Source organism: Schistocerca cancellata, chromosome 1, assembly GCF_023864275.1.
Source record: "Schistocerca cancellata isolate TAMUIC-IGC-003103 chromosome 1, iqSchCanc2.1, whole genome shotgun sequence".
NCBI lineage: Eukaryota > Metazoa > Arthropoda > Insecta > Orthoptera > Acrididae > Schistocerca > Schistocerca cancellata.
In genome coordinates this window covers 641,541,557-641,567,719 of record NC_064626.1, presented here as the reverse complement: position 1 = coordinate 641,567,719, position 26,163 = coordinate 641,541,557, and the positions used below count along the sequence as shown (strand labels likewise).

Below are 26,163 nucleotides of genomic sequence, written 5' to 3'. Positions count from 1 at the left end.
CATTGGGGGATGGGGCAACAAAACGACGAACACGTTGGTGTGTAGAATGTATGAGTCTTGCGACATACTCTTTGACTTTCGGAGAAATATTATCCACACTATTCCGAGGAATGTAAGAACTGACAAGAGTTTAACAGCTTCCAGTAATTTACGTGCTTTCAATAGGACCCCATCAATATTCCGCCACGATATTTCGGCCCAGAGACGTCCGGCCATCCTCAGGTGAGCAGATCTAGACTTCGTCTACTCACCTGCGAATGGCCAGACGTCTCTACGCCGAAATATCGTCGCAAAATGTTGATGGGACCCGGCTGCAAACCCGAAAATTACTGGAAGAAGAAATACGCCGGGAAAATTTCAGAAGTCAGTTTAACAGCTAATGCATCCAAGTTTTTGGCCAGAATAATGTACAGAAGAATGAAGGAAAATTGAGGATGTCTTAGATGACAGTCAATTTGGCTTCAGGAAAGGTAAAGGCACCAGAGAGGCAATTCTCACGTTGAAGCTGACAACGGAAGCAAGGGTAAAGAAAAATCAAGACACGTTCACAGGATTTTCCGACCTGGGAAAAGCCTTCGACAATGTAAAATGCTGTAAGATGTTCGAAATTCTTAGAAAGATAGCGGTAGGCAATAGGGAGAGACGGTAATATACAGTATGTACAAGAGCCAAGAGAAAATAATAAGAGGGTACGGTCAAGAACTAAGTGTACAGATTAAAAAGGGTGTAAGACAGGTATGTAGCCTTTCGCCCCTACCGTTCAATCTGTACATCGAAGGAGCAACGGTGGAATAAAAGAAAGGTTCAGGAGTGGAATTAAAATTTAAAGTGAGAAGATATCAATGACACGAGAACAGTCTCACGAATACAGAATATGGATGGAGAGTACATCGAAGAAAAACGAAACTAACGAGAAGTAGCAGAAATGAGACCAGCGAGAAAGTAAGCATCAGGATTGATAGTCACAAAGTAGATGAAGTCAAGGAATTCTGCTAGCTAGGTAGCAAAATAACCAATAACGGACGGAGCAAGGAGGACATCAAAAGCAGAGTAGCACTGGCAAGAACGACATTCCTAGCCAAGAGAAGTCTACTGGTATCAATCTTAAGCCTTAGTTTACGGAAGAAATTTCTGAGAATGTACGTTTTGAGCACAGAGTTGTATGGTAGTAAAACATGGACTGTGGTAAAACCGGAACAGGAGGGACTCGAAGTATCTGAGATGTAGTGCTACAGATAAGATGGAAAGATAAGTTATGAATAATGAGGTTCTGCGCAGAATCGGAGAGGAAAGGACTATGTGGAAAACACTAACAAGGAGAAGGGATAGGATGATAGGACATCTGTTAAAACATCAGGGAATGACTTCATCGGACGTAGAGGGAGCTGTAGAGGGCAAAAACTGTAGAGGAAGACAGAGATTCGAATACATCCACCAAATAATTGAGGACGTAGGTTGTAAGTGATACTCAGAGATGAAGACGTTGGCACAGGAGACGAATTCGCGGCTGGCCGCATCAAACCGACCGATGCCTTACTTTTTTTTTTAAAAAAAAACCTGTCACCCTCAGCACACACAAATTTAAATATCAACATTTAGATTGAAAACGCGGAATGCAAGCCAGCACCACGATCTCTGACGTAGCGTTTGGTTCTATATTGAATGTGTTAAGTTTCGTATGTCTTCAGCCATTGCAAATAATTTAGCTTTACTGCACTGAAACAGAGATGTATGAGCTCGCCGTAGAAAGTAAAGAAGAAGGCCCTTGACTCTGTGTTATCTTTTGTTCGCTTGGTCGACAGAAAGTTGTGCAGTCCTGGAACATTCTTATTTGACGAGGATCAGCGTGCAATTGAGTTTTTAGGGAAGGAAAATCGATAATCGTGAATCCGAAAGAAATTATCTGGAATATTTATTATGAAGATGGAAACTCATCTGTAAAAATGTGTTACTGATTCTATGGATGGAGAAGACTTTTGAAGGAGTATTTCAAGATAACTATCGCCTGCGCAAGAAATAAATAATTGTTTGTCAGAACTTTTAATTGAAGGAAATCTTTGTGCCTTAGATAACCAATAATGTTTATGATGAGTGTTACTTTGATCTCTTTGGTACCATTGTGTCACAAGTAGCGGAATTAGATTAAACGTATGTTAGGGTCTTCTTATGTTGTACACTCTTTCTTGACAATAATTAGAGTTTAATTTTTCAAGAACGATTTTTTTAAAAGTAAAACCCTCATCCATCATTCTTAGTAAAGTTTTGAATGTTTTGCCATGCGCGCATTACACCTTACGCCACAGGAAGCAATAGATCGTGTATGATAAGTAAAAAAAAAAAATTTGTAGTGAGAAGATTATTTTTCTTTAGCTGCTGCATTTGCTGATTTCAATTTTCTTTCGAGAATGTCGATACACTAGAACAAAACAACTTTCTGAGCATGAGGTAAATTACTTTTATTTCAGGGCAAATCTTACTTTCCGTTCTTGTGAGGAAACAATGCAGTCAGAATTTTCAGGTGTTGTGCTTATTAAGCAGATAATTTTCAATGAAAAGTGTAGATAATACTAAACAATTATTTTCTACCGAGTTGAGAAGTATTTTATTTCGTGGATATTTAAGGCCAAACATTGCGAATTAAGCATCTTTCATTACGTTTTTCAGTAATGAGGTACAGTTAAGTAGTTTTTACTATGTACACTATTAATTTGTTTTCTAAGTTAATTATATTTATTTTCATTATTTCAAATTCAGGATTTCAGTTAGTTTAAAGTTTTGTTTAACGACACTGTCCACATGCGCAACGCAGGGTTCAACTAACAGTCTGTACTGCTCAGTAGTGGAATATGATATCCAAAGCACACGTTACATGGGGTGAAAATTTTGAAAAAAGAATATTCGATATTTTCATTTATAGATAAATTTTTATAGAAAACTTACAGATTTAGTTCGAACGTATTTGTTAATGGCGCTTCTCTCTCTCTCTTTTTAGGGTTCTGTGCCTCCGTCGGTGAAAACGGAACCTTTACAGTAGGGGCGCTCAATTTTTCATGTCTGTGGTCTGCTACAAGTAATTTAGTCTAGTTAGAGATCTATTGAATTAAAAATTCATAAAGGTCTAAGTATGAAATAACACTGTAGCCAAAATTAACGTTTTTCATTACACAAAACACGTAAAAGGTAATTTACTCTACAAATTGTAGACCTAATTCGTCAGAGCCAACCTTAGACTGCCTGATAGATGACGATCAGTCGGTTTATTTCTACACTTAGATTTAACTATGTTAATAGTTGAAAACGCTGCCTCACATAGATAAGTTGATCCAAAACCGATAAAACACACGAAGCCACTTTAATAACGACAGCGTAGTTTTTAACACGCAAGTTATCTTCACTGTTTTCTGTCTTTAAAGAAATGTCATTTAGATGACGAATTATTTGCGCTTCGTGTTTAGTCTCACTTCAAGAAAAAGAGTACTCATTTTTCGTTGAAATGTCTTCCACATCCACTTTTTGGAAACGTTGAGCTGTAAAAGCTAGAATAGGTTCCGTTGTTTTGAAATCTAAAAATCGGTTTTCAAACTCTGCCTTCAGTGCTGTTAGGCTGGTGATATATTTCTTTTGCAGTTTCTTCATCCAATGATGTTTTTTCCCTAGACACTTCTGACTGTATTTGAGGAAAATGTTTCACAGTTAATTTCTTTAACTATGATGTCATAAGGTCAAGTTTTTTCATGAAACCATTCCTAGATGGCATATGAGTTTTTACCGTTTGTTTTTTTCCATTCAAGTTCTTTGTTTAATTCATTTAGTTTAACTGCCATATCAGTTATAAATGCCAGATTCAACAATCACCTCAAATCATATAGCTATTTGTAATTTTCTTCTCTTTCAGACACAACAGGTTTTAAAGATCGCAGAAGTTCTCTGTGTTTGTTTAGAGCCTTGCATCTATTTAGTCATCGAACTTTAGTGTGCAGTATCAGGTCTTCATCCTGGCTACCAAAGTCTTCTAATAGCACTCACTCTAAACATCCTTCTCTGCAGTGTCTGTGAGAGAAATGAATTCACAATTTTTGTGACAATACTCATAACATGTGCTGTTTCCAAAATATGTCAATAAAGCCCTTGCTGGAGCTCGATACAATGATTAACAAAGTCGTTCGCACATTAGATAACAAATCGTTTGTGTTTGCGTACCGTGCAAGACGCTCCATCAGTATTAATAGCGCAAGTTTCTAAATTGGCGAAACACATTCAAAAATAAATAATTGGAATGCATTGTAAAAATATTCTTCTTGTAAGGTGTCTTTCGAGATCATACTTGTGTGCAAGTCTTCTTTTATACTGCAATCAGAAAATGTCAATCTTAAAAAAAATCATATTTAGAGGTGAATCGACCCCATCTACTGACTAGTCTAACTGCGATGAGAAACGGAAACAGAGCTGTAAATCTATTATCAGCTGACCTTGTGTATTTTCCGCCATTAATTTCAATTTTCTTGCTACAGTAGGTCTTGGAAGAGGCATAACTCTGAAGGCTGATATTATGTCTGACTTGTTTTTAAATGTGGGAAACAATGAGTCTCCAGCTGCCAGAAAGAACTGCTTGACTACTGTACCATAGTCATCTCGTCGAATCGGCTGTACTGTTGGTGGACTGCGTCTTGTCAACACAATATGTCGACGTCGAAACTCGGCGTCTTCATCAGGAAACACCTGACGTCGATGTATTGTTTTGGGAAGACGCAAACCACAGACAGTACATCCCGATGCCACGAGATGACATGAAATCTAAGAAATTAAACTGTACCATTGTCAAAAAGTTTTGCATGTTTGGACAGTCCTTCTGATAAACGAAATAATGCTACAGACTTTTCTGTACAGGCATTACAGAAAAACAACTGCTGTGATTATAAGTTACTTTTAACATTAGTAAGATTTTTCCTCCTCAACTCACTACCAGCACCGGGTTCCGATTCGAAGCCTTCGTGAACTGTTCTAAAACGGAGTTCAGTATTTGTTTTGTTAGAATACTTGTCAAACAAACACCCCTGTGTTTATGAACTGTAACAAAAAACTGTTCTTCCCATTCACCGTGGAAGTTGTAGGTTTTTCTGTGGTTAGCTGTACTCATTTTTCAAAAACACGTCAAACGGGCCGACTTGGAGCAGGAAAGGCACCACAGGACATTTTAATTTCCACTGTCTATACTTTTGCAAGTACATTCATAAAACTTTGTCAGCATTACCAGGAAGGATTCATGATTCACACTCGTTGCAGCGGAAGTTCAAAAACATAACAAAATAATTTTTTTTACATGTGAAATTTCATCATTTTTTTCACTTACTATTGGCTGCATTTCTTGCTATAGGTACAATTTTCTTCATAGTAAGAGAGACTGTTCGATGAATTTTGCACAGTATACAAACCATACCTACAGGTGTCTGAAACTCTGGAATCTATTTAATTTATGAAAAAATGAATGAGCTGATACTTTTTAAACATTATGTTTAGAAAAAAATCAAATTTTGTAGTTAATTATCTCAATTTTTACCACAGTTTTCAATAGATTTGGAAAATTCTAGAGTTTCATACACCTGTAAGTATGGTTTGTATGCTGCGCAAAATTCATTAAAGAATCTCTCTTACTTGTGAAGAAAAATGTACCTGTAGCAAGAAATGCAGCCAACAGTAAGTGAAAAAATGATGAAATTTCATATCTAAAAAAAACTATTTTGTTATGTTTTTGCACTTCCACTGCTATGAGTGTGAATCCTGAATCCTTCCTGGTCATGCTGACAAAGTTTTATGAATTTATTTGTAAAAGTGTAGACAGTAGAAAATAAAATGTCCTGTAGTGCCTCTCCTGCTCCAAGTCGGCCCGATTGACGTCCTAGCCCCCCTTAACCGACTGAGAACTGTAACGTGGCGCGTGGACTCCCTAGTTCTGATCGGTAGCATTCGACAACGATCGGGTAGACTCCGCGCCGTAGAGATTTGGATATGTTCGTTGCCAGCTGCACAACATACTACCCGCCGGTGTTGACTGCACTGTCACTGGGGTGTTCTGTCGCTGTGGTGGGTATTGTTGTGCTATTGGTTCGAAAATATGCGAAGAGGCGGTTATGCCACTTGTCAATACAAACAGCAATCTCAGTTTCAATAGCGCAAAGTATGTAACTGATCATTACCTCCGTCGTGTACATTGTTGTCTCGCAGAAGATCGAAAACAGAGGTTCATGTTGTCCACTGGAGGCAGAGTTTGTTCACCCACTCCCCCGTGCCACACACCGCACCTCTCATTCCACAGCAAACGCTGGGCGCTCTCCTCGCTCGCAGCTTGCCAAGTTACGGTTTGCGAGTGGTAACCTCACTATGCAGGGTGAAAGACTGTTGCTTGGCGCGAGCGGTAAAGCCAATGAACTGCGGATGGAGACGAAAGAAGCGGGGGCAGTGTTGTTAGATTTCCCGTAAATAAATACCGTTCAAATACTAATTTTCAAGAAACTGTTATTCTACGTGAAAAGGTCGTTTAATCATATTTCTGACAAAAGTTTCGCAGGTCGACTCATAAAACCATGCCGATCGACCGGTAGATCTCAACAAACAGAATGAGAATCCCGGTTTTATAGGATTACTTTGTTGTTTGTCTGTCTGTCTACCTGTCCCTTGTTAAAAAACATTTATCTCTGTTGAAAGTTGAAATTTATGCAATATACAAGGGTCTAAGATCCCTTGGGGTGTTAAAAATTGAAGCTTTTAAGCCAATGCAATCAAAAGATTTCTGTCATATACACTACTGGCCATTAAAATTGCTACACCACGAAGATGACGTGCTACAGACGCGAAATTTAACCGACAGGAAGAAGATGCTGTGATATGCAAATGGTTAGCTTTTCAGAGCATTCACACAAGGTTGGGGCCGGTGGCGACACCTACGACGTGCTGACATGAGGAAAGTTTCCAAGCGATTTCCTATATACAAACAGCAGTTGACCGGCGTTGCCTGGTGAAACGTTGTTCTGATGCCTCATGTAAGGAGGAGAAATGCGTACCATCACGTTTCCGACTTTGATAAAGGTCGGATTGTAGCCTATCGCGATTGCGGTTTATCGTATCGCGAGATTGTTGCTCGCGTTGGCCAAGATCTAATGACTGTTAGCAGAATATGGAAGCGGTGGGTTCAGGAGGGTAATACGGAACGCCGTGCTAGATCACAACGGCCTGATATCCTTAGCAGTCGAGATGACAGGCATCTTATCCGCATGGCTATAACGGATCGTGCAGCCACGTCTCGATCCCTGAGTCAACAGATGGGGACGTTTGCAAGGCAACAACCATCTGCACGAACAGTTCGACGAAGTTTGCAGCAGCATGGACTATCAACTCGGAGACCATGGCTGCGGTTACCCTTGACGCTGCATCACAGACAGGAGCGCCTGCGATGGTGTACTCAACGACGAACCTGGGTGCACGAATGGCAAAACGTCATTTTTTTTTGGATGAATCCAGGTTCTGTTTACAGCATCATAATGGTCGCATCCATGTTTGGTGACATCACAGTGAACGCACATTGGAAGCGTGTATTCGTCATTCGCCATACTGGCGTATCACCCGGCGTGATGGTATGGGGTGACATTGGTTACACGTCTGGGTCACCTCTTGTTCGCATTGACGGCACTTTGAACAGTGGACGTTACATTTCAGGTGGGTTACAATCCGTGGCTATACCCTTCATTCGATCCCTGCGAAACCCTACATTTCATCAGGATAATGCACGACCGCATGTTGCATGTCCTGTACGGGCCTTTCTGGATACAGAAAATGTTCGACTGCTGACCTGGCCAGCATATTCTCCAGATCTCTCACCAATCGAAAACGTCTGGTCAATGGTGGCCGAGCAACTGGTTCGTCACAATATACCAGTCACTACTCTTGATGAACTGTGGTATCTTGTTGAAGCTGCATGGGTAGCTGTACCTGTACACGCCATCCAAGCGCTGATTGACTCAATACCCAGGCGGATTAAGGCGGTTATTGCGGCCAGAGGTGGTTGTTCTGGGTACTGATTTCTCAGGCTCTATGCACCCCAATTGCGGGAACATGTAATCACATGTCAGTTATAGTATAATATATTCGTCCAATGAATACCCGTTTATCAGCTGCATTTCTTCTTGGTGTAGCAATTTTAATGCCAGTAGTGTATTTTGATACTCGAAAACTCACTCATCAAAACATATAGAATCCTTCTTGTTGACCTAGAATCACAAATTTTGGTAAGAAGCAGGGTTGCACAGTAAAAATAAAGGAAAAATGTGAAAATTGTTATTGTAATTATACCACAGGAAAAAAAACAATCTTCTTTGTTATCGACTGTCTGAGTGTGCGTCCGTCTTTTAACACCACATTTTCGCAGGAACATTTACACTATCAAGTTGAAATTTATGTCAAATACTGAGGTTTAAGGCATCTTGGCGGTGTATTAAATGTAAGCTTCTAAGTCAATGCAATCAAAAGTTACGGTCTTTTATGTCACATAGTTTGGCTCCCGAAAACTCACTCATCTCAATCTACAGGGTACTTCCTTTTGGCCTAGAATCACGAAACGTGGCTAGAAGCACGGTTTCAGAATACAAATAAAGGAAAAAGATTCGAAAATTATTAATCTGTAATTATACCACACAAGAAATGAAAAAACGTCATTGGTAGTCCGTCTGTCTCTCCGTCTGTTAAGATCCATTTTTCTCAGGAACGGGTAGAGTTATCGAGATGAAATTTATATCACTTACTAAAGTCTATGGTCCCTAGGCGCTGTAAAAATTTGATGCTTCTAAGTCAATGCAATCCATATATACGGTAATTCGTGGCAAACATTTTGATGCTCGAAATCTCACTCATTAAAACCTATAGGGCACTTAACTTTGACCTAGAGTCATGAAGTTTCGCAAGAAACAAAGTTTAACGGTAAAAGGAAGGAAAAAAATCCGAGAATTGTTAATTTGAAGTTACATCACAAAAAATTTATTGTATCATTTTTTGTTCGATTTCACACTTAAAATATTCTCAAAACTCTTTGAATTCCCGGGACCGATACCGATATCTTGCCAGTATCAATGTCGATAACAGGCAAAATTCGCCCTGATTCTCGATTCCTGGATGGTTGAACTGTCTATATAAAGAAATAAGTTTGTACGGGGCCCTCAGAGCGTGACTCCTACCCGCACACAGCCAATTTTGTTTTTTTCTTCAATCGTCTTGTGACTGGTCGGATGCGGCGTGTTACAAATACCTCTCTAGTGTCCACAATCTCGTATCAGTGCACTACTTGCATCTTATGTTCAAATTCAAATGGCTCCAAGCACTATGGTACTTAATATCTGAGGTCATCAGAACTACTTAAACTTAACTAACCTAAGGATATCACACACATCCATGCCGCAGGCAGGATTCGATCCTGCGACCGTAGTAGCAGCTCGGTTCCGGACTGAAGCGCCTAGAACCGCTCGGGCACATGCATCTTAAAGTCCTCAATTATTTATTCTCCCCAACTCCCTGTAGCACCTCTTCTTGTTGAGCGTGTTTTCAATATATTTCTCTGTTCGCCGATTCTGTGGAGACCTTCCTCATTCCTCATCAGTCTACTTAATTTTCAGATTCTTCTTGTAGCACCATATCTCAAACGCTTCTTTTTCCGTTTTTTTCCACATTCCCTGTTTTACTGCCACACAAAGTTATGTGGGGAAGCTTCCTCAAATTCACATCAATTTCTGATAGTAGTAGACTTATATTTGCAAGGAATGTCAGATTTTTGCCTGTGCTAGTCTGCGTTTTATATCCTGCTTCATCTGAGAAGTGTAAGTTTCTTCTGAGATCGCAATGTCCCTTAACTACGTTTACTTCATGGTCACTAAATTTGATGTTAAGTTTATCGCTAACCTGGTTTCTGCTACTCCTCATTACTGTTATCTTTCTTCCGTTTAGTCTCAATGCATACTCTGAACTTATTGAACCGTTCATTCAATGCAACAGGACTTGCAATTCCTATCCACTTTCGTCAGCATATCTTAGAATTACCCTTTCACCCTGATATTTAATCCGACTCCTGAACATTTCCTCTATACTCGCAGTTGCTTTTTCGATGTACACATTGAGTAATATAGGCGAAAGACTACAACCCTGTCTTACATGCTTTTTGACAAAGCAATTAGTTCTTGTACCATTGTACGCTTTTTATAGCTCGACAAATCCTATAAACGTCTCTTGATTTCTCCTAAGTCTGCCTTCCAGCATCAACTGTAATGTCAGAGCTGTCTCTCTGGTGCCTTTACCTTTTCTAAAGCCAGACTCACCGTCATCTAGCATATCCTGAGTAAACTTTTCCCAGTCATTCTTTAACACAAAAGCTTATTCAATCGATATCCACAGCTAAAAACTTCATGCTGAACAGAAAACACCGCTGCAGCAGTATGGTTACTTTAGTTAAAAAGTGCGACTGGTTTCGTAACCTTAGTTTCATCGTCAGGTGAAGTCGTGAATACGAAGAAACCGTGAAACAATAAAAGGACGTGACAACCTTATATAAAAGGAATGTCAGATCATTGCCAAAAGTGGCTGAATGCAGGCGACGTAAAATGTGACGATGACTGGAGTACAACTAGTATTAAACTCTCTCCAAAATTGTATACTTTCACTTCAGTTCAAAAATCATGTCGGGGCCCACGACGAACTAATGTCGATGAGAGGCCAATAGCCGGATATAAAAAGGAATATAAATAAACCGCTAAAGCATGTGCGATTGGGGGGGGGGGCGGGGGACAGAAGAAACCAGAAAAAACGCGGAGAAAATCATACAATGTACTGGTGGATCAAATGAGTTGAGCACAAGGCAGTGCCACGACTGACCGCAAACTAAAGTGGAACATATGATGGGTACTTAGACATGTGGTGCAAGCGTTGGCGGCCACTTGAATGTGAGAAAAATACAAGTGATCGGACGCACACGAGGCTGCAAAGTCAAATACTTGCAAATAGAAAATATAAATTGGATACTGTCAAAAGACACAAGTGGCGGAATGTGGGATACTATTAAAATCTTTAAAAACTAAAGGCAGGTGGATCCGTAAGTATCAACTCAGTAAAAATACCGGGACGAGGGGGGGGGGGGGGGAAGGTGAGACGAAGAAGGAAGGAGGAGGAGGTTGGATGAAGTGCTGGTAACAGAGTGCCCCGTCTCAGAAACATGGGTACCCAAAGCTGAGTTAGAGCCGGATGAATTATCCCTAAAGCTGACCTCAAATTTTCTAAACGTCCGGCCTATACAGGGTGTTACAAAAAGGTACGGCCAAACTTTCAGGAAACATTCCTCACACACAAATAAAGAAAATATGTTATGTGGACATGTGTCCGGAAACGCTTACTTTCCGTGTTAGAGCTCATTTTATTACTTCTCTTCAAATCACATTAATCATGGAATGGAAACACACAGCAGCAGAACGTATCAGCGTGACTTCAAACACTTTGTTACAGGAAATGTTCAAAATGTCCTCCGTTAGCGAGTATACATGCAACCACCCTCCGTCGCATGGAATCCTTGATGCGCTGATGCAGCCCTGGAGAATGGCGTATTGTATCACAGCCGTCCACAATACGAGCACGAAGAGTCTCTACATTTGGTACCGGGGTTGCGTAGACAAGAGCTTTCAAATGCCCCCATAAATGAAAGTCAAGAGGGTTGGGGTCAGGAGAGCGTAGAGGCCATGGAACTGGTCCGCCTCTACCAATCCATCAGTCACCGAATCTGTTGTTGAGAAGCGTACGAACACTTCGTCTGAAATGTGCAGGAGCTCCATCGTGCATGAATCACATGTTGTACCGTACTTGTAAAGGCACATGTTCTAGCAGAACAGGTAGAGTATCCCGTATGAAATCATGATAACGTGCTCCATTGAGCGTAGGTGGAAGAACATGGGGCCCAATCAAGGCATCACCAACAATGTCTGCCAAAACGTTCACAGAAAATCTGTGTTGATGACGTGATTGCACAATTGCGTGCGGATTCTTGTCAGCCCACACATGTTGATTGTGAAAATTTATAATTTGATCACCTTGGAATGAAGCCTCATCCGTAAAGAGAACCTTTGCACTGAAATGAGGATTGACACATTGTTGGATGAACAATTCGCAGAAGTGTACCCGTGGAGGCCAATCAGCTGATGATAGTGCCTGCACACGCTGTACATGGTACGGAAACAACTGGTTCTCCCGTAGCACTCTCCATACAGTGACGTGGTCAACGTTACCTTGTACAGCAGCAACTTCTCTGACGCTGACATTAGGGTTATCGTCAATTGCACGAAGAATTGCCTCGTCCATTGCAGGTGTCCTCGTCGTTCTAGGTCTTCTCCAGTCACGAGTCATAGGCTGGAATGTTCCGTGCTCCCTAAGACGCCAATCAATTGCTTCGAACGTCTTCCTGTCTGGACACCTTCCTTCTGGAAATCTGTCTCGATACAAACGTACCTCGCAACGGCTATTGCCCCGTGCTAATCCATACATCAAATGGGCATCTGCCAACTCCGCATTTGTAAACATTGCACTGACTGCAAAACCACGTTCGTGATGAACACTAACCTGTTGATGCTATATACTCATGTGCTTGATGCTAGTACTGTAGAGCCATGAGTCGCATGTCAACACAAGCACCAGAGTCAACATTACCTCCCTTGAATTGGGCCAAGTGGCGGGGAATCAAGGAAGTACAGTACATACTGACGAAACTAAAATGAGCTCTAACATGGAAATTAAGCGTTTCCGGACACATGTCCACATAACACATTTTCTTTATTTGTGTGTGAGGAATGTTTCCTGAAAGTTTGGCCGTACCTTTTTGTAACACCCTGTATATTTGTACAGCCATCCACTATACTAACTCTGTAATCCCCCGGCGACCTAAAAGAAACACCACTGGTTTGTTCATTATGTTTCAAAATCTGATCGTTATTCCTGGAAGTGAAATATGTCGGGACAATCTTGTGAGTCGAAATCTGTTTGCCAACACGATATACACTCCTGGAAATTGAAATAAGAACACCGTGAATTCATTGTCCCAGGAAGGGGAAACTTTATTGATACATTCCTGGGGTCAGATACATCACATGATCACACTGACAGAACCACAGGCACATAGACACAGGCAACAGAGCATGCACAATGTCGGCACTAGTACAGTGTATATCCACCTTTCGCAGCAATGCAGGCTGCTATTCTCCCATGGAGACGATCGTAGAGATGCTGGATGTAGTCCTGTGGAACGGCTTGCCATGCCATTTCCACCTGGCGCCTCAGTTGGACCAGCGTTCGTGCTGGACGTGCAGACCGCGTGAGACGACGCTTCATCCAGTCCCAAACATGCTCAATGGGGGACAGATCCGGAGATCTTGCTGGCCAGGGTAGTTGACTTACACCTTCTAGAGCACGTTGGGTGGCACGGGATACATGCGGACGTGCATTGTCCTGTTGGAACAGCAAGTTCCCTTGCCGGTCTAGGAATGGTAGAACGATGGGTTCGATGACGGTTTGGATGTACCGTGCACTATTCAGTGTCCCCTCGACGATCACCAGTGGTGTACGGCCAGTGTAGGAGATCGCTCCCCACACCATGATGCCGGGTGTTGGCCCTGTGTGCCTCGGTCGTATGCAGTCCTGATTGTGGCGCTCACCTGCACGGCGCCAAACACGCATACGACCATCATTGGCACCAAGGCAGAAGCGACTCTCATCGCTGAAGACGACACGTCTCCATTCGTCCCTCCATTCACGCCTGTCGCGACACCACTGGAGGCGGGCTGCACGATGTTGGGGCGTGAGCGGAAGACGGCCTAACGGTGTGCGGGACCGTAGCCCAGTTTCATGGAGACGGTTGCGAATGGTCCTCGCCGATACCCCAGGAGCAACAGTGTCCCTAATTTGCTGGGAAGTGGCGGTGCGGTCCCCTACGGCACTGCGTAGGATCCTACGGTCTTGGCGTGCATCCGTGCGTCGCTGCGGTCCGGTCCCAGGTCGACGGGCACGTGCACCTTCCGCCGACCACTGGCGACAACATCGATGTACTGTGGAGACCTCACGCCCCACGTGTTGAGCAATTCGGCGGTACGTCCACCCGGCCTCCCGCATGCCCACTATACGCCCTCGCTCAAAGTCCGTCAACTGCACATACGGTTCACGTCCACGCTGTCGTGGCATGCTACCAGTGTTAAAGACTGCGATGGAGCTCCGTATGCCACGGCAAACTGGCTGACACTGACGGCGGCGGTGCACAAATGCTGCGCAGCTAGCGCCATTCGACGGCCAACACCGCGGTTCCTGGTGTGTCCGCTGTGCCGTGCGTGTGATCATTGCTTGCACAGCCCTCTCGCAGTGTCCGGAGCAAGTATGGTGGGTCTGACACACCGGTGTCAATGTGTTCTTTTATCCATTTCCAGGAGTGTAGAATGCCAACACATTAGAGAACTGTTCGATACTAAACCGCCTATGGGGTACATTTACCTAATGAAACTAATCTTTTCTTTCGTTACCCCCATCGTACCAGCTTTTAACGGCTTATTTATATTCCTTTTTAGATTCCGGCTATTGGCCCCTTTATACTTTAGTCTGTCTTGGGCTGCGACAAGACTTTTAAAATGGAGTGAAATTACAGGAATCGTGGGAGACCAATTGTACTCCAGTATCTTGTTGTAACTGTAAGTATTGCTCATTGCTACATTTTATTTCATTTGCATTCTGCCACTTATCGCAAGGATTCGACTCTCTTTTTATATAAGGTTGTCACTTCCTGCTATTACTTTACAGTTTTTTTCCATTCCGGACTTCCTCAGATGATAAAACTAACGTTACAAAAGGGGAATGCTTTTTAAATGAAGAAACCACACAGCTGCAGCGGAGTATTTTTACTCAACATACACTATTCTTGTCATGAACTCGGCTGCATGAGCTATTAAGCTGATTGTGGCATTGTTATTCAACTTATCAGCCCTTGTTATCTTTGAGATTGTGTGGATGGTATGAAGGGCTTATTTAAATAGTGGTACAAGTCCATTACCTCCACTTTTCTGCCTATAATGCTTCTGAAATTAATGATCCAAAGAAACAGAAAGAAAGGTTCATCTCTAGCAAGAAGCCATATGCTAGAATATTTCTGGTATCTCAACTGCGGATCTTTCAGCGCTCATTTAACTTAAGGACTCTGTATCTCAAAATGAACAAAAATGGACTTGTACTACAATTAAATAAGCCCTTCAAACATTCCCAAAAGCATGACAGTATGTCCCCAGTCTTATAGATTCTACACAGAAACTTCAATAGTCGTTTGGTTTCCATTTCCTCCAATGAATTTAATTTAGGAATGCTATCTATACGTTCCACTTTAGTTGATCACATTTCTTCTACAGCTCATTTCGGCTCTAATACTGGGCCCCCTATGTCTGCCATATCGATTCCCATTCTCCTGTCATGTCATCAGGTCATCACACCTCTCACTCGTAGAGCCCTTCAGTGTTTCCTTTCTAGCTATCCACTCTCTCCTCCGAGTTTAACAGTGAAATTTTCATTGCACTCATAACGCCAATATCATAGTTTTAATTTCACCGATGGTTCATCGATAGAAACCCTTTCCTAACGGAAGCACTCGTTTTCCAATATTCACATGTGTAACGGAGATAGAGTGCATCATGTGACCGTTTTTGCAAACAGCAAGAAGATAGGTGTTGCGGAACTCCAGCACTCAAGTCAGCAGGGCGATATGCCATAACGGGTTACTGTGTTTTCGAAGAGGACCATTCTACACTTCTGGGAGCCATCGGGAAGATGCTCCACCTCATGGGAAGGAGCGTACTTCTACTTCAGTGCAAGGTGACTTATACTTACCACGAGGAGACCAAGTGGCGATTTACCTGACTGTCGACGAACGCTTGAGACAGGACGATGACGGTGGAGCGGCTGTCCTTCATGGAGGAAACGATGTTGTCAGCAATGAAGGATCCGAGCGGGAAGTCCCTCTCGTGCAGACACAGGCGCAGCGCCGGCTCGTCAGGGGAATCCCCGGCATGCTCCAGTTTGGGCAGCAGCTGGCCCACCACCCAGGCGCGGTCTGCGCTGCTGCGCTCACAGAAACACAATATCTCAGTAGAGGAAGAAGGGGATGCCTTTTTAAAATAGTAAAAAAGCATTGATCCGACAGTCATTGAATTTTGCGACTGGATTCAGCAACAGCTGTTCTAGGCGTCATCATCTACATCTACATCTGCGTGATTACTCTGTTATTCACAATAAAGTGCCTGGCACAGTGTTCAGTGAACCACCTTAAAGCTGTTTCTCTACCGTTCCATTCTAGAAAAACACGCGGGAAAATCGAGCACTTAAATTTTTCTGTGCGAACCATGATTTCTCTTATTTTATCGTGATGATCATTTCTCCGGATGTAGGTGGGTGCTAACAGAATGTTTTCGCAATCGGAGGAGAAAACTGGTGATTGAAATTTTATGAGAAGATCCCGTCACAACGAAAAACGCCTTTGTTTTAATGATTGCCACTCCAATTCACGTATCATGTCTGTGATACTATCTCCCCTATTTCGCGATAATACAAAACGAGCTGCCCTTCTTTGTACTTTTTCGATGTCATCCGTCAGTCCTACCTGAAGCGGATCCCACACCGCACAGCAATACTCCAGAATAGGGTGGACAAGCGTGGTGTAAGCAGTCCCTTTAGTAGACCTGTTGCACCTTCTAAGTGTTCTGCCAATGAGTCGCAGTCTTCTGTTTGTAAGCAGTCCCTTTAGTAGACCTGTTGCACCTTCTAAGAGTTCTGCCAATGAATCGCAGTCTTCTGTTTGCTCTACCCACAATATTGAATAGTACATTATCTAAAGACGTCTTTAACAAATGTCTATGTGATCAAGACTTTTTTTTACTAATTTTTAGTTAATGACAGGTAGTGTTTCCAATAAAGTTAAAATAACGAATATCTTTTTGTCCCATTACTGGGTCGTTTAGTAGAAATAAGTGTGTCATCAGTAAATGTACACAGTAAAGCATACATATTGCAAAAAAACTATACTGAAGAAAACCACGTTTCCACTATGGTTGTAGTGACCAAAACGTTGGTTTCTCCAGATTTTTATTTTTTTACACTACGACGCGGCACCATACGCAGAAAACTTTTATGCTAACCATTCTTGCGTAATCTTGGGGTACCGTCTTTTACTATTATTCAAAACGTCCTGAATTCCGGTATCGAACCTCGTCACTGCTTAAATTTTGCATAATAAAAGAGCATGGCGGCCGAAGACTACTCTGCCAACGCCGTTGTCAAAGAGGCTGGAGGAGCGGATAGAAGGCACTCTCTTACACTTGGGCTGGAAAACTGTCCCTAAAAGGCGGAAGAATCAGCAAATGATAACAGCATGAGGATGCAGAAGGCAGTGGGAATCACTGTATCACAGACACATAGTGCGTAACCACAGGAAATGTGGCGTGTAATTGAATAAGTCATGATCTCTCCATTGGAAAAAGATTCCTGACTAGCCCTTCATTCGGATCTCTGGGAGAAGACTGCCAAGGGGGAGGTGACCGTGACAAAAAGATTGAATAACCGACAGAAGGGAAATCTTCTATGAATTGTTGGGGGAGGGGGTTCGGAAGTCTGAACGTGGTAGGGAAATTAGAAAATCTGAAAACGGAAATGCTAACTGTCAGTGTAGATACAGTGTGGGGTCAGTGAAGTGAAATGGAAAAGGGAGAAGGATTTCTAGTCAGATCAGTATAGGGTAATATCAGCAGCAGCAGAAAATGTTGTAACGAGAGCAGGATTCATTATGAGTAGGAAGGTAAGACAGAGAGTGAGTTACTGTGTACTCTTCAGTGAGTGGGGTGATTTCGCCAGAATCGACAGCAAACCAACACCGACAACAATAGATGAAGTATACAAGCCAGTGTCGCAAGCAGAAGACGAATGTACAGGGCTATTACAAATGATTGAAGCGATTTCATAAATTCACTGTAGCTCCATTCATTGACATCTGGTCACGACACACTACAGATACGTAGAAAAACTCATAAAGTTTTGTTCGGCTGAAGCCGCACTTCAGGTTTCTGCCGCCAGAGCGCTCGAGAGCGCAGTGAGACAAAATGGCGACAGGAGCCGAGAAAGCGTATGTCGTGCTTGAAATGCACTCACATCAGTCAGTCATAACAGTGCAACGACACTTCAGGACGAAGTTCAAGAAAGATCCACCAACTGCTAACTCCATTCGGCGATGGTATGCACAGTTTAAAGCTTCTGGATGCCTCTGTAAGGGGAAATCAACGGGTCGGCCTGCAGTGAGCGAAGAAACGGTTGAACGCGTGTGGGCAAGTTTCACGCGTAGCCCGCGGAAAATTGGCTCATGCCACAACTGGAGACCGACAGCGCCGACTTCATCTTTCAACAGGATGGTGCTCCACCGCACTTCCATCATGATGTTCGGCAATTCTTAAACAGGAGATTGGAAAACCGATGGATCGGTCGTGGTGGAGATCATGATCAGCAATTCATGTCATGGCCTCCACGCTCTCCCGACTTAACCCCATGCGATTTCTTTCTGTGGGGTTATGTGAAAGATTCAGTGTTTAAACCTCCTCTACCAAGAAACGTGCCAGAACTGCGAGCTCGCATCAACGATGCTTTCGAACTCTTTGATGGGGACATGCTGCGCCGAGTGTGGGAGGAACTTGATTATCGGCTTGATGTCTGCCGAATCACTAAAGGAGCACATATCGAACATTTGTGAATGCCTAAAAAAACTTTTTGAGTTTTTGTATGTGTGTGCAAAGCATTGTGAAAATATCTCAAATAATAAAGTTATTGTAGAGCTGTGAAATCGCTTCAATCATTTGTAATAATCCTGTATAGGGAAAGAATATAAGGATATTGAATGGATAATCTACTAATTAAAGAATCTATGGTCCCTTGGCGCTGTAAAAACTTGATGCTTCTAAGTCAATGCAATCCAAATGTACGGTCATTCGTGGCACATATTTTGATGCTTGAAATCTCACTCATTAAAACCTATAGGGCACTTAACTTGAGGACTGGAAAGGGGTTGTAGGGGAAAGTGTAGAAGGAAGGGTTACGTTAGAATAGGGGCTTGGTAGTAGGAATGAGAAAACAGAAATAATAATTGAGCTCTGTAACAAATTCCAACAAGTAGAAAGGGATGCTCTGTTCAAAAACCACAGGGGGAGGAGATATACTCGGAAAAGGCCTGGAGATATCAGATATTGGCTTGTAAAGCGTACCCAGAAGTAGATATCAGATCACAATTTAGTAATGTCGATGAATAGGCTGAAGTTTAAGAGCCTTGTCAAGAAGAACCAATACGCAAAGAAGTGGGATACGTAAGAACAAAAAAATGAAGGGATACGCTTGAAGCTCTCTGAGGCTATAGATACTGAGATCGTAATCAGCTCAGTAGGTGGATCAGCTGAAGAGGAATGAATATGTCTAAAAAGGGTAATGATAGACGTTGAAAAGAAGAGAACAGGTACAAGAAAAGTAATTGCAAAGAAACAAGGAGCTACTTCGACAAAAGAAGATAGTAGGAAACTGTTCAGAGAAGCTCAGGAATACACAAGTACAAGTCACATAGAAGTGAAATAAATAGGAAGTGCAGGGAAGCGAAGGCGAAACGGCTACACAAAAAATGCGAAGAAATCGAAAAAGAAATGATTCTCGGAAGAACTGACTCACCATATAGAAAAGTCAAAATATCCTTCGCTGAAATTAAAAGCATGGCCAGTAATATTAAGGGCGGAGTGGGAATTACACTGTTAAATTGAAAGGAGAGAGCAGATAGTTGGAAAGAGTACAGTGTAGACCGCTATGAGGGGCGGATTGGACTAATGACGTGATAGAAAAACAAAAAGAAGTGGACAGACAAGAGGTCGGCGATGCAGTATTAGAATCGGAATTTAAAAGAGCTTTGGAAGACTTAAGATTAAATAAGGCAGAAGGGATAGATAATAACCCATAGCAATTTCTAAAATCATTGGAGGAAATGGCAACAAATCGACTATTCACGTTAGTGCGTAGAATGTGTGCGACTGGTGAAGTAATGTCGTACTTTCAGAAAAAACATCGTCGACACAATTCCGAAGTTAGTAAAGGCCGACAAGTGTGAGAATTATTGCACAATGAGACTGTGTGAAACTGGTGTCGCACTATCAGACTATCAACATAACATCATCTGCACAATTCTACATCTACATCTACATCCATACTCCGCAAGCCACCTGACGGTGTGTGGCGGAGGGTACCTTGAGTACCTCTATCGGTTCTCCCTTCTGTTCCAGTCTCGTACTGTTCGTGGAAAGAAGGATTGTCGGTATGCTTCTGTGTGGGCTCTAATCTCTCTGATTTTATCCTCATGGTCTCTTCGCGAGATATACGTAGGAGGGAGCAATATACTGCTTGACTCTTCGGTGAAGGTATGTTCTCGAAACTTTGACAAAAGCTCGTACCGAGCTACTGAGCGTCTCTCCTGCAGAGTCTTCCACTGGAGTTTATCTATCATCTCCGTAACGCTTTCGCGATTACTAAATGATCCTGTAACGAAGCGCGCTGCTCTCCGTTGGATCTTCTCTATATCTTCTATCAACCCTATCTGGTACGGATCCCACACTGCTGAGCAGTATTCAAGCAGTGGTCGAACAAGTGTACTGTAACCTACTTCCTTTGTTTTCGGATTGCATTTCCTTAGGATTCTTCCAATGAATCTCAGTCTGGCATCTGCTTTACCGACGATCAACATTATATGATCATTCCATTTTAAATCACTCCTAATGCGTACTCTCAGATAATTTATGGTATTAACTGCTTCCAGTTGCTGACCTGCTATTTTGTAGCTAAATGATAAAGGATCTATCTTTCTGTGTATTCGCAGCACATTACACTTGTCTACATTGAGATTCGATTGCCATTCCCTGCACCATGCGTCAATTCGTTGCAGCTCCTCCTGCATTTCAGTACAATTTTCCATTGTTACAACCTCTCGATACACCACAGCATCATCTGCAAAAAGCCTCAGTGATCTTCCGATGTCATCCACCAGGTCATTTATGTATATTGTGAATAGCAACGGTCCTATGACACTCCCCAGCGGCACACCTGAAATCACTCTTACTTCGGAAGACTTCTCTCCATTGAGAATGACATGCTGCGTCCTGTTATCTAGGAACTCCTCAATCCAATCACACAATTGGTCTGATAGTCCATATGCTCTTACTTTGTTCATTAAACGACTGTGGGGAACTGTATCGAACGCCTTGCGGAAGTCAAGAAACACTGCATCTACCTGTGAACCCGTGTCTATGGCCCTCTGACTCTCGTGGACGAATAGCGCGAGCTGGGTTTCACATGACCGTCTTTTTCGAAACCCATGCTGATTCCTACAGAGTAGATTTCTAGTCTCCAGAAAAGTCATTATACTCGAACACAATACGTGTTCCAAAATTCTACAACTGATCGACGTTAGAGATATAGGTCTATAGTTCTGCACATCTGGTCGACGTCCCTTCTTGAAAACGGGGATGACCTGTGCCCTTTTCCAATCCTTTGGAACGCTACGCTCTTCTAGAGACCTACGGTACACCGCTGCAAGAAGGGGGGGCAAGTTCCTTCGCGTACTCTGTGTAAAATTGAACTGGTATCCCATCAGGTCCAGAGGCCTTTCCTCTTTTGAGCGATTTTAATTGTTTCTCTATCCCTCTGTCGTCTATTTCGATATCTACCATTTTGTCATCTGTGCGACAATCTAGAGAAGGAACTATAGTGCAATCTTCCTCTGTGAAACAACTTTGGAGAAAGACATTTAGTATTTCGGCCTTTAGTCTGTCATCCTCTGTTTCAGTACCATTTTGGTCACAGAGTGTCTGGACATTTTGTTTTGATCCACCTACCGCTTTGACATAAGACCAAAATTTCTTAGGATTTTCTGCCGAGGATAGCAAGAGTCAAGTGCGAGAATTATGGCACAATGAACTTAACAGCTCTTGCATTGAAGTTCGTGACAATAATAATTTACAAAAGAATGAGAAAGAAAATAGAGGATCGTTTACATGACGATCAGTTTGGCTTTAGGGAAGTTAAAGACGCCACAGAGGCATTTATGACGCTGTTGATAATGGAATCAAGACTGATGAAAAAACGAGAAACGTTTACAGTTTCTGTTAGCCTAGAAAAAGTGTTCGACAGTACAAAATGATGCAAGGTGTTCGAAATGTTGGGAAAAAATGTAAGCTCTAGGGAAAGAAAGATAATATGCAATATGCACAAGAACTAATAGGGAAAAATAACAGTTGAAGACCAAGAACGAAGTGTCCGGATTAAAAAGGGTGTAAGACCGGGATGTGATCATTCGTCCCTTCTTTTCAATCTGTACATTGAAGAAGCAGTTTGTCTGGAGAGGCCCGGGCAGCTGTGGGATACCAACGTGACTGGCGTCTGCCACAAGGTGTGACAGCCAGGAGTGATGGTCTGGTCTGGGGTGTCTGTTCTTTCCACATCAAGTCCTCTCTGTTTGTCATCCTTGGCACCCTTATTAGCACAGCGGTACGTCGACGATATTCTACGCCCTGTTTTGTTGCCTTCGTGGCAAGCTACCATGGGCCTGCATTTCAGCAAGATAATGCCCGCCCGCATACGACTAGAGGTTATGCTACATGTGTTCGTGCTTGCCAAACTTTACCTCGGCCAGCAAGTTTGCTGGATTTTTCCCCAGCGGAGAAAGTTTGGAACATTATGGGCATGATCCTCCAACCATCTCGAGATTTTGTTGATCTGACGCACCAACTGGACAGAATTTGGCACAATGTCCCTCAGGACGACATTCAACAACTCTATCAAGCAATACCAAGCCGATAATTGCTTGCTTATTGTTAGAGTGGGACCAGCGCATTATTAACTTGCTCAATTTGAGAGGTTCTTTCTCTTGAATAATCATCCTGTTTTTCTGAAACTGTAATATTCGTTTGTACACGTACATCACATCTACCAGTTTACATCCATTCGGATCATTCTTTACTTTTTTTCTCTGAAATTATACGTCTCTTAACACGTCTGTTAATAGGGGAAAAAAGGAGTTGCACCATCATTTTCGTCTGCCTTACGCTGTAAGTGAATTTTAGCTTGCTAGATAAGCCAGTTCAGGGGTTGGAGGATGCTAGCAGCATACTACTCCAATAGGGGCATGCCCAGTAAAGCACTTTGGTGTTCAAACCAACCTTGGTTTCGATTTAGTAATGAACGTAACTTTTCCCGTGATGTCGATCTTACTACTATTTTGACAAGTAACATTTTCCACAACCCTTTGATAGTTTGTATTCTGTTCGATCCAAAGTAAGTCCCTGTTCGTCACTCACAGCTTATATTTTGGATATAACGGTTTCGACTTTTCAAAAAATGTTCAAATGTGTGTGAATTCCTAAGGGACGAAACTGCTTGGGTCGTCGGTCCCTAGATTTACACACTACTTAAACTGATGTAAACTAACTTGTGCTAAGAACAATACACACTCACCCATGCCCGAGGGAGGACTCGAACCTCCGGCGGGAGGGGCCGCACAGTCCGTGACATGACGCCTCAAACCGCACGGTCACTCCGTGCGGCTTCGACATTTCCGTCATTGTCAGAAGCACAATTTGTTTTGGCCGCTGACTGCATCCAACTATGGTAGGAGTGAACATATACTCAAGGATCCTATTACAGGATTCGTGCAGTACATCCTCAGTACAGAAAATTCAGGAAACGAAGAGACGGCTTTGTTTCTTACAGTGTCAATGTCATGAAACCGCTCAGATTCTTGAGAGTTTGTTACTTCTTACTCATCTTGTCGGTCAAATACCACAGATGAAAATTTCTTGTAGCGCCTGAATACCGACAACAGAGACAGATAAGGTAATTAATTAATTTTTATTTATTTATTGACTTATTTATCGAGGCTGGATAAGGACAATAAGGCCGACTCGTAAACCTAATTAGGCATTCTTTGTTTTACATTTCTTCCGTTACCACAGAACACTTTAAGAGATTTGAATGTAGAAATAATTTTGACACAGATGATGAGACGTACAGCAGGGGAACCACAATTTATATTTGTGAACAACAGAATAATAATCGTAATTTAGATTGAGGTAGGTGTAGGCAGCAAATTTGATTGTAGAAGAGGCGGGAGCAGACATAAACGTAAATTTTTAAGGGAAACTTTATGAAGTTGTCAAAAGGACGTGGTTTCGCATTTCCTTAAATTCAGTGGAGCATTGATGTGTGCGTAGAATTCAGGTACGTTACAGAAACGAGTTAGTTTTTATCTTAAGGAAAGAGTATCGCAGTTTTGACGGGATAATAGTTTATAGACCTTACTGCGAGGTACTGTAGGGCGTAAAAGCTATAGTATCGATGAATTTGGACTCAAATCACGGTATTTACGTAACTAGTCTTGCGGAAACTGTACGAAGCATTGTTAGCGTCACACAGGCAGATGTTGCAGACGTTCTCTGTACGTGGTTACGAAATTTTATAATCATTTTATGTATTCATCCAAAGTTGCACCCAAGTTATACATTGTTTTCTGACATGAAACCTGGGTACCGTCGGAAAGAATGGAAAGTACGTTGTCGCGGATTCAGTTCTAATTGCCACCTGATGCGATCCTAAAATTACAAATTAATGACTTGGTAGGAGTAGTGCACAGGAAGACATGTTTCATTTTTCTTAAAGTATTTAGTACATGAAGAAAAACAATATTGAGGAAGGTTGGTCTGTAGATGTGTTACGAAACGTTTGCCGTTAAATCTGTCAGCCTCACCTGTAGCAGACGAAGGCGTCGTACTTGTAGCTTGAGGGATGGCGCCGCTCGGCGGCCACCCTCTCACGCCGCATTTTCATCAGGTGGCACACGTACGTTATCTCGTACCTGCAGGCAAGAACAGAAGAAAAAATTAAAAAACCTGAATGACGTACAGAAATGGAACACAATGCAACTAAAATAGTTCCTTAAGTCGAGATATGGTTATGGATCGTAGAAAACCTGTTCTTGCAGTTATTGAAACCTGTAACAGCTGTAAAATTCGTATAGAACCTCCATTGCTTCTAAATTTGATACCTGTTAATACAAGAAAACTTTTTGTTGGCTATTGTTATTAATATATGGCAAATTTGGTGTGAAGACAAGCCATAAATCAAGCCTGTATCCAAATTTTTCTTGAGTTACGAAAGTTATTTAGGCTTGGTAAACATGTAAAACCCTACGCCGATGTTAGACTAAGGTTGGTTCCAGAACATTGGGTTCCTTCGTTTTATCTCGTAACGGCATTGCAGCAGACTCTTAATCTCGACAGCACTGACCGGCGGTACTATTCCCAAGGTAGGCGTCTCATGGTTATAAAGTTGCCCGGCTATACGGCACGTGTCCTACCGAACACATACTCTCACAACTGCACATAACTAAGCCAGTAACACATAAAATGATGAGAGAGATCTCATGAAATCGCAAGCAGTTGGTACTATACACTGTATTAATTGTACTTTAAGTTCACAGAAAACATCTCTACGATGATGTCTTACTATAATGTATTATTGATACTAAATATCCCAAAAGTTATATGTGCTAATCACAGTTTTGCTGCACAGCTTTAAGAAGTCTGTGAAAAAAAATCCGGAACAATAGTGTGTTGGAGTGAAATGCGGTTGGCATCCCTGTACACGACTGTGTTTGATGTGCAACTGCCGGAAGTTTCATTGTGGTATGTCTGTTAGCTATTGTTCAGTGCTGTACTGAGTAGATCGTTGTGTCACACAGTTTGCGAATTTCGAGACCGCAGAGTTAGAGAAGCAACGCGACTGCATTAAATTTTGCGTGAAACTCATGAAAACTTGTACAGAGACACGCCAAACGATGCAGGACGCCTACGGTGATGAGTGCTTCAGCCGTACTCGGTGTTTCGAAAGGTTCACACGGTTTAAAAATGACCGGACGGAAGTTAAAGATGACCCTCGTTAAGAATGCCCTTCGACGTCTACCGACGATGCTCACGTCAGGAACGTCAACGAAATTGTGAGTGTCAATCGAAG

At 42.3% G+C, this 26,163-nt stretch overlaps 1 protein-coding gene across 2 annotated transcripts in view; it reads right to left on the bottom strand.

The window, feature by feature from the left end:
• Positions 1-26,163, bottom strand: part of LOC126183320 (toll-like receptor 2) — a 132,169-nt gene that overhangs the window by 2,017 nt on the left and 103,989 nt on the right. For both annotated transcript variants that reach the window (XM_049925181.1, XM_049925190.1), the window contains 2 exons: positions 24,899-25,006; positions 15,951-16,155 (listed from right to left, as the gene is read on the bottom strand). In XM_049925181.1, the coding sequence (XP_049781138.1) occupies positions 15,951-16,155; positions 24,899-25,006 (313 nt within the window). The remainder of the gene's footprint in view (positions 1-15,950; positions 16,156-24,898; positions 25,007-26,163) is intronic.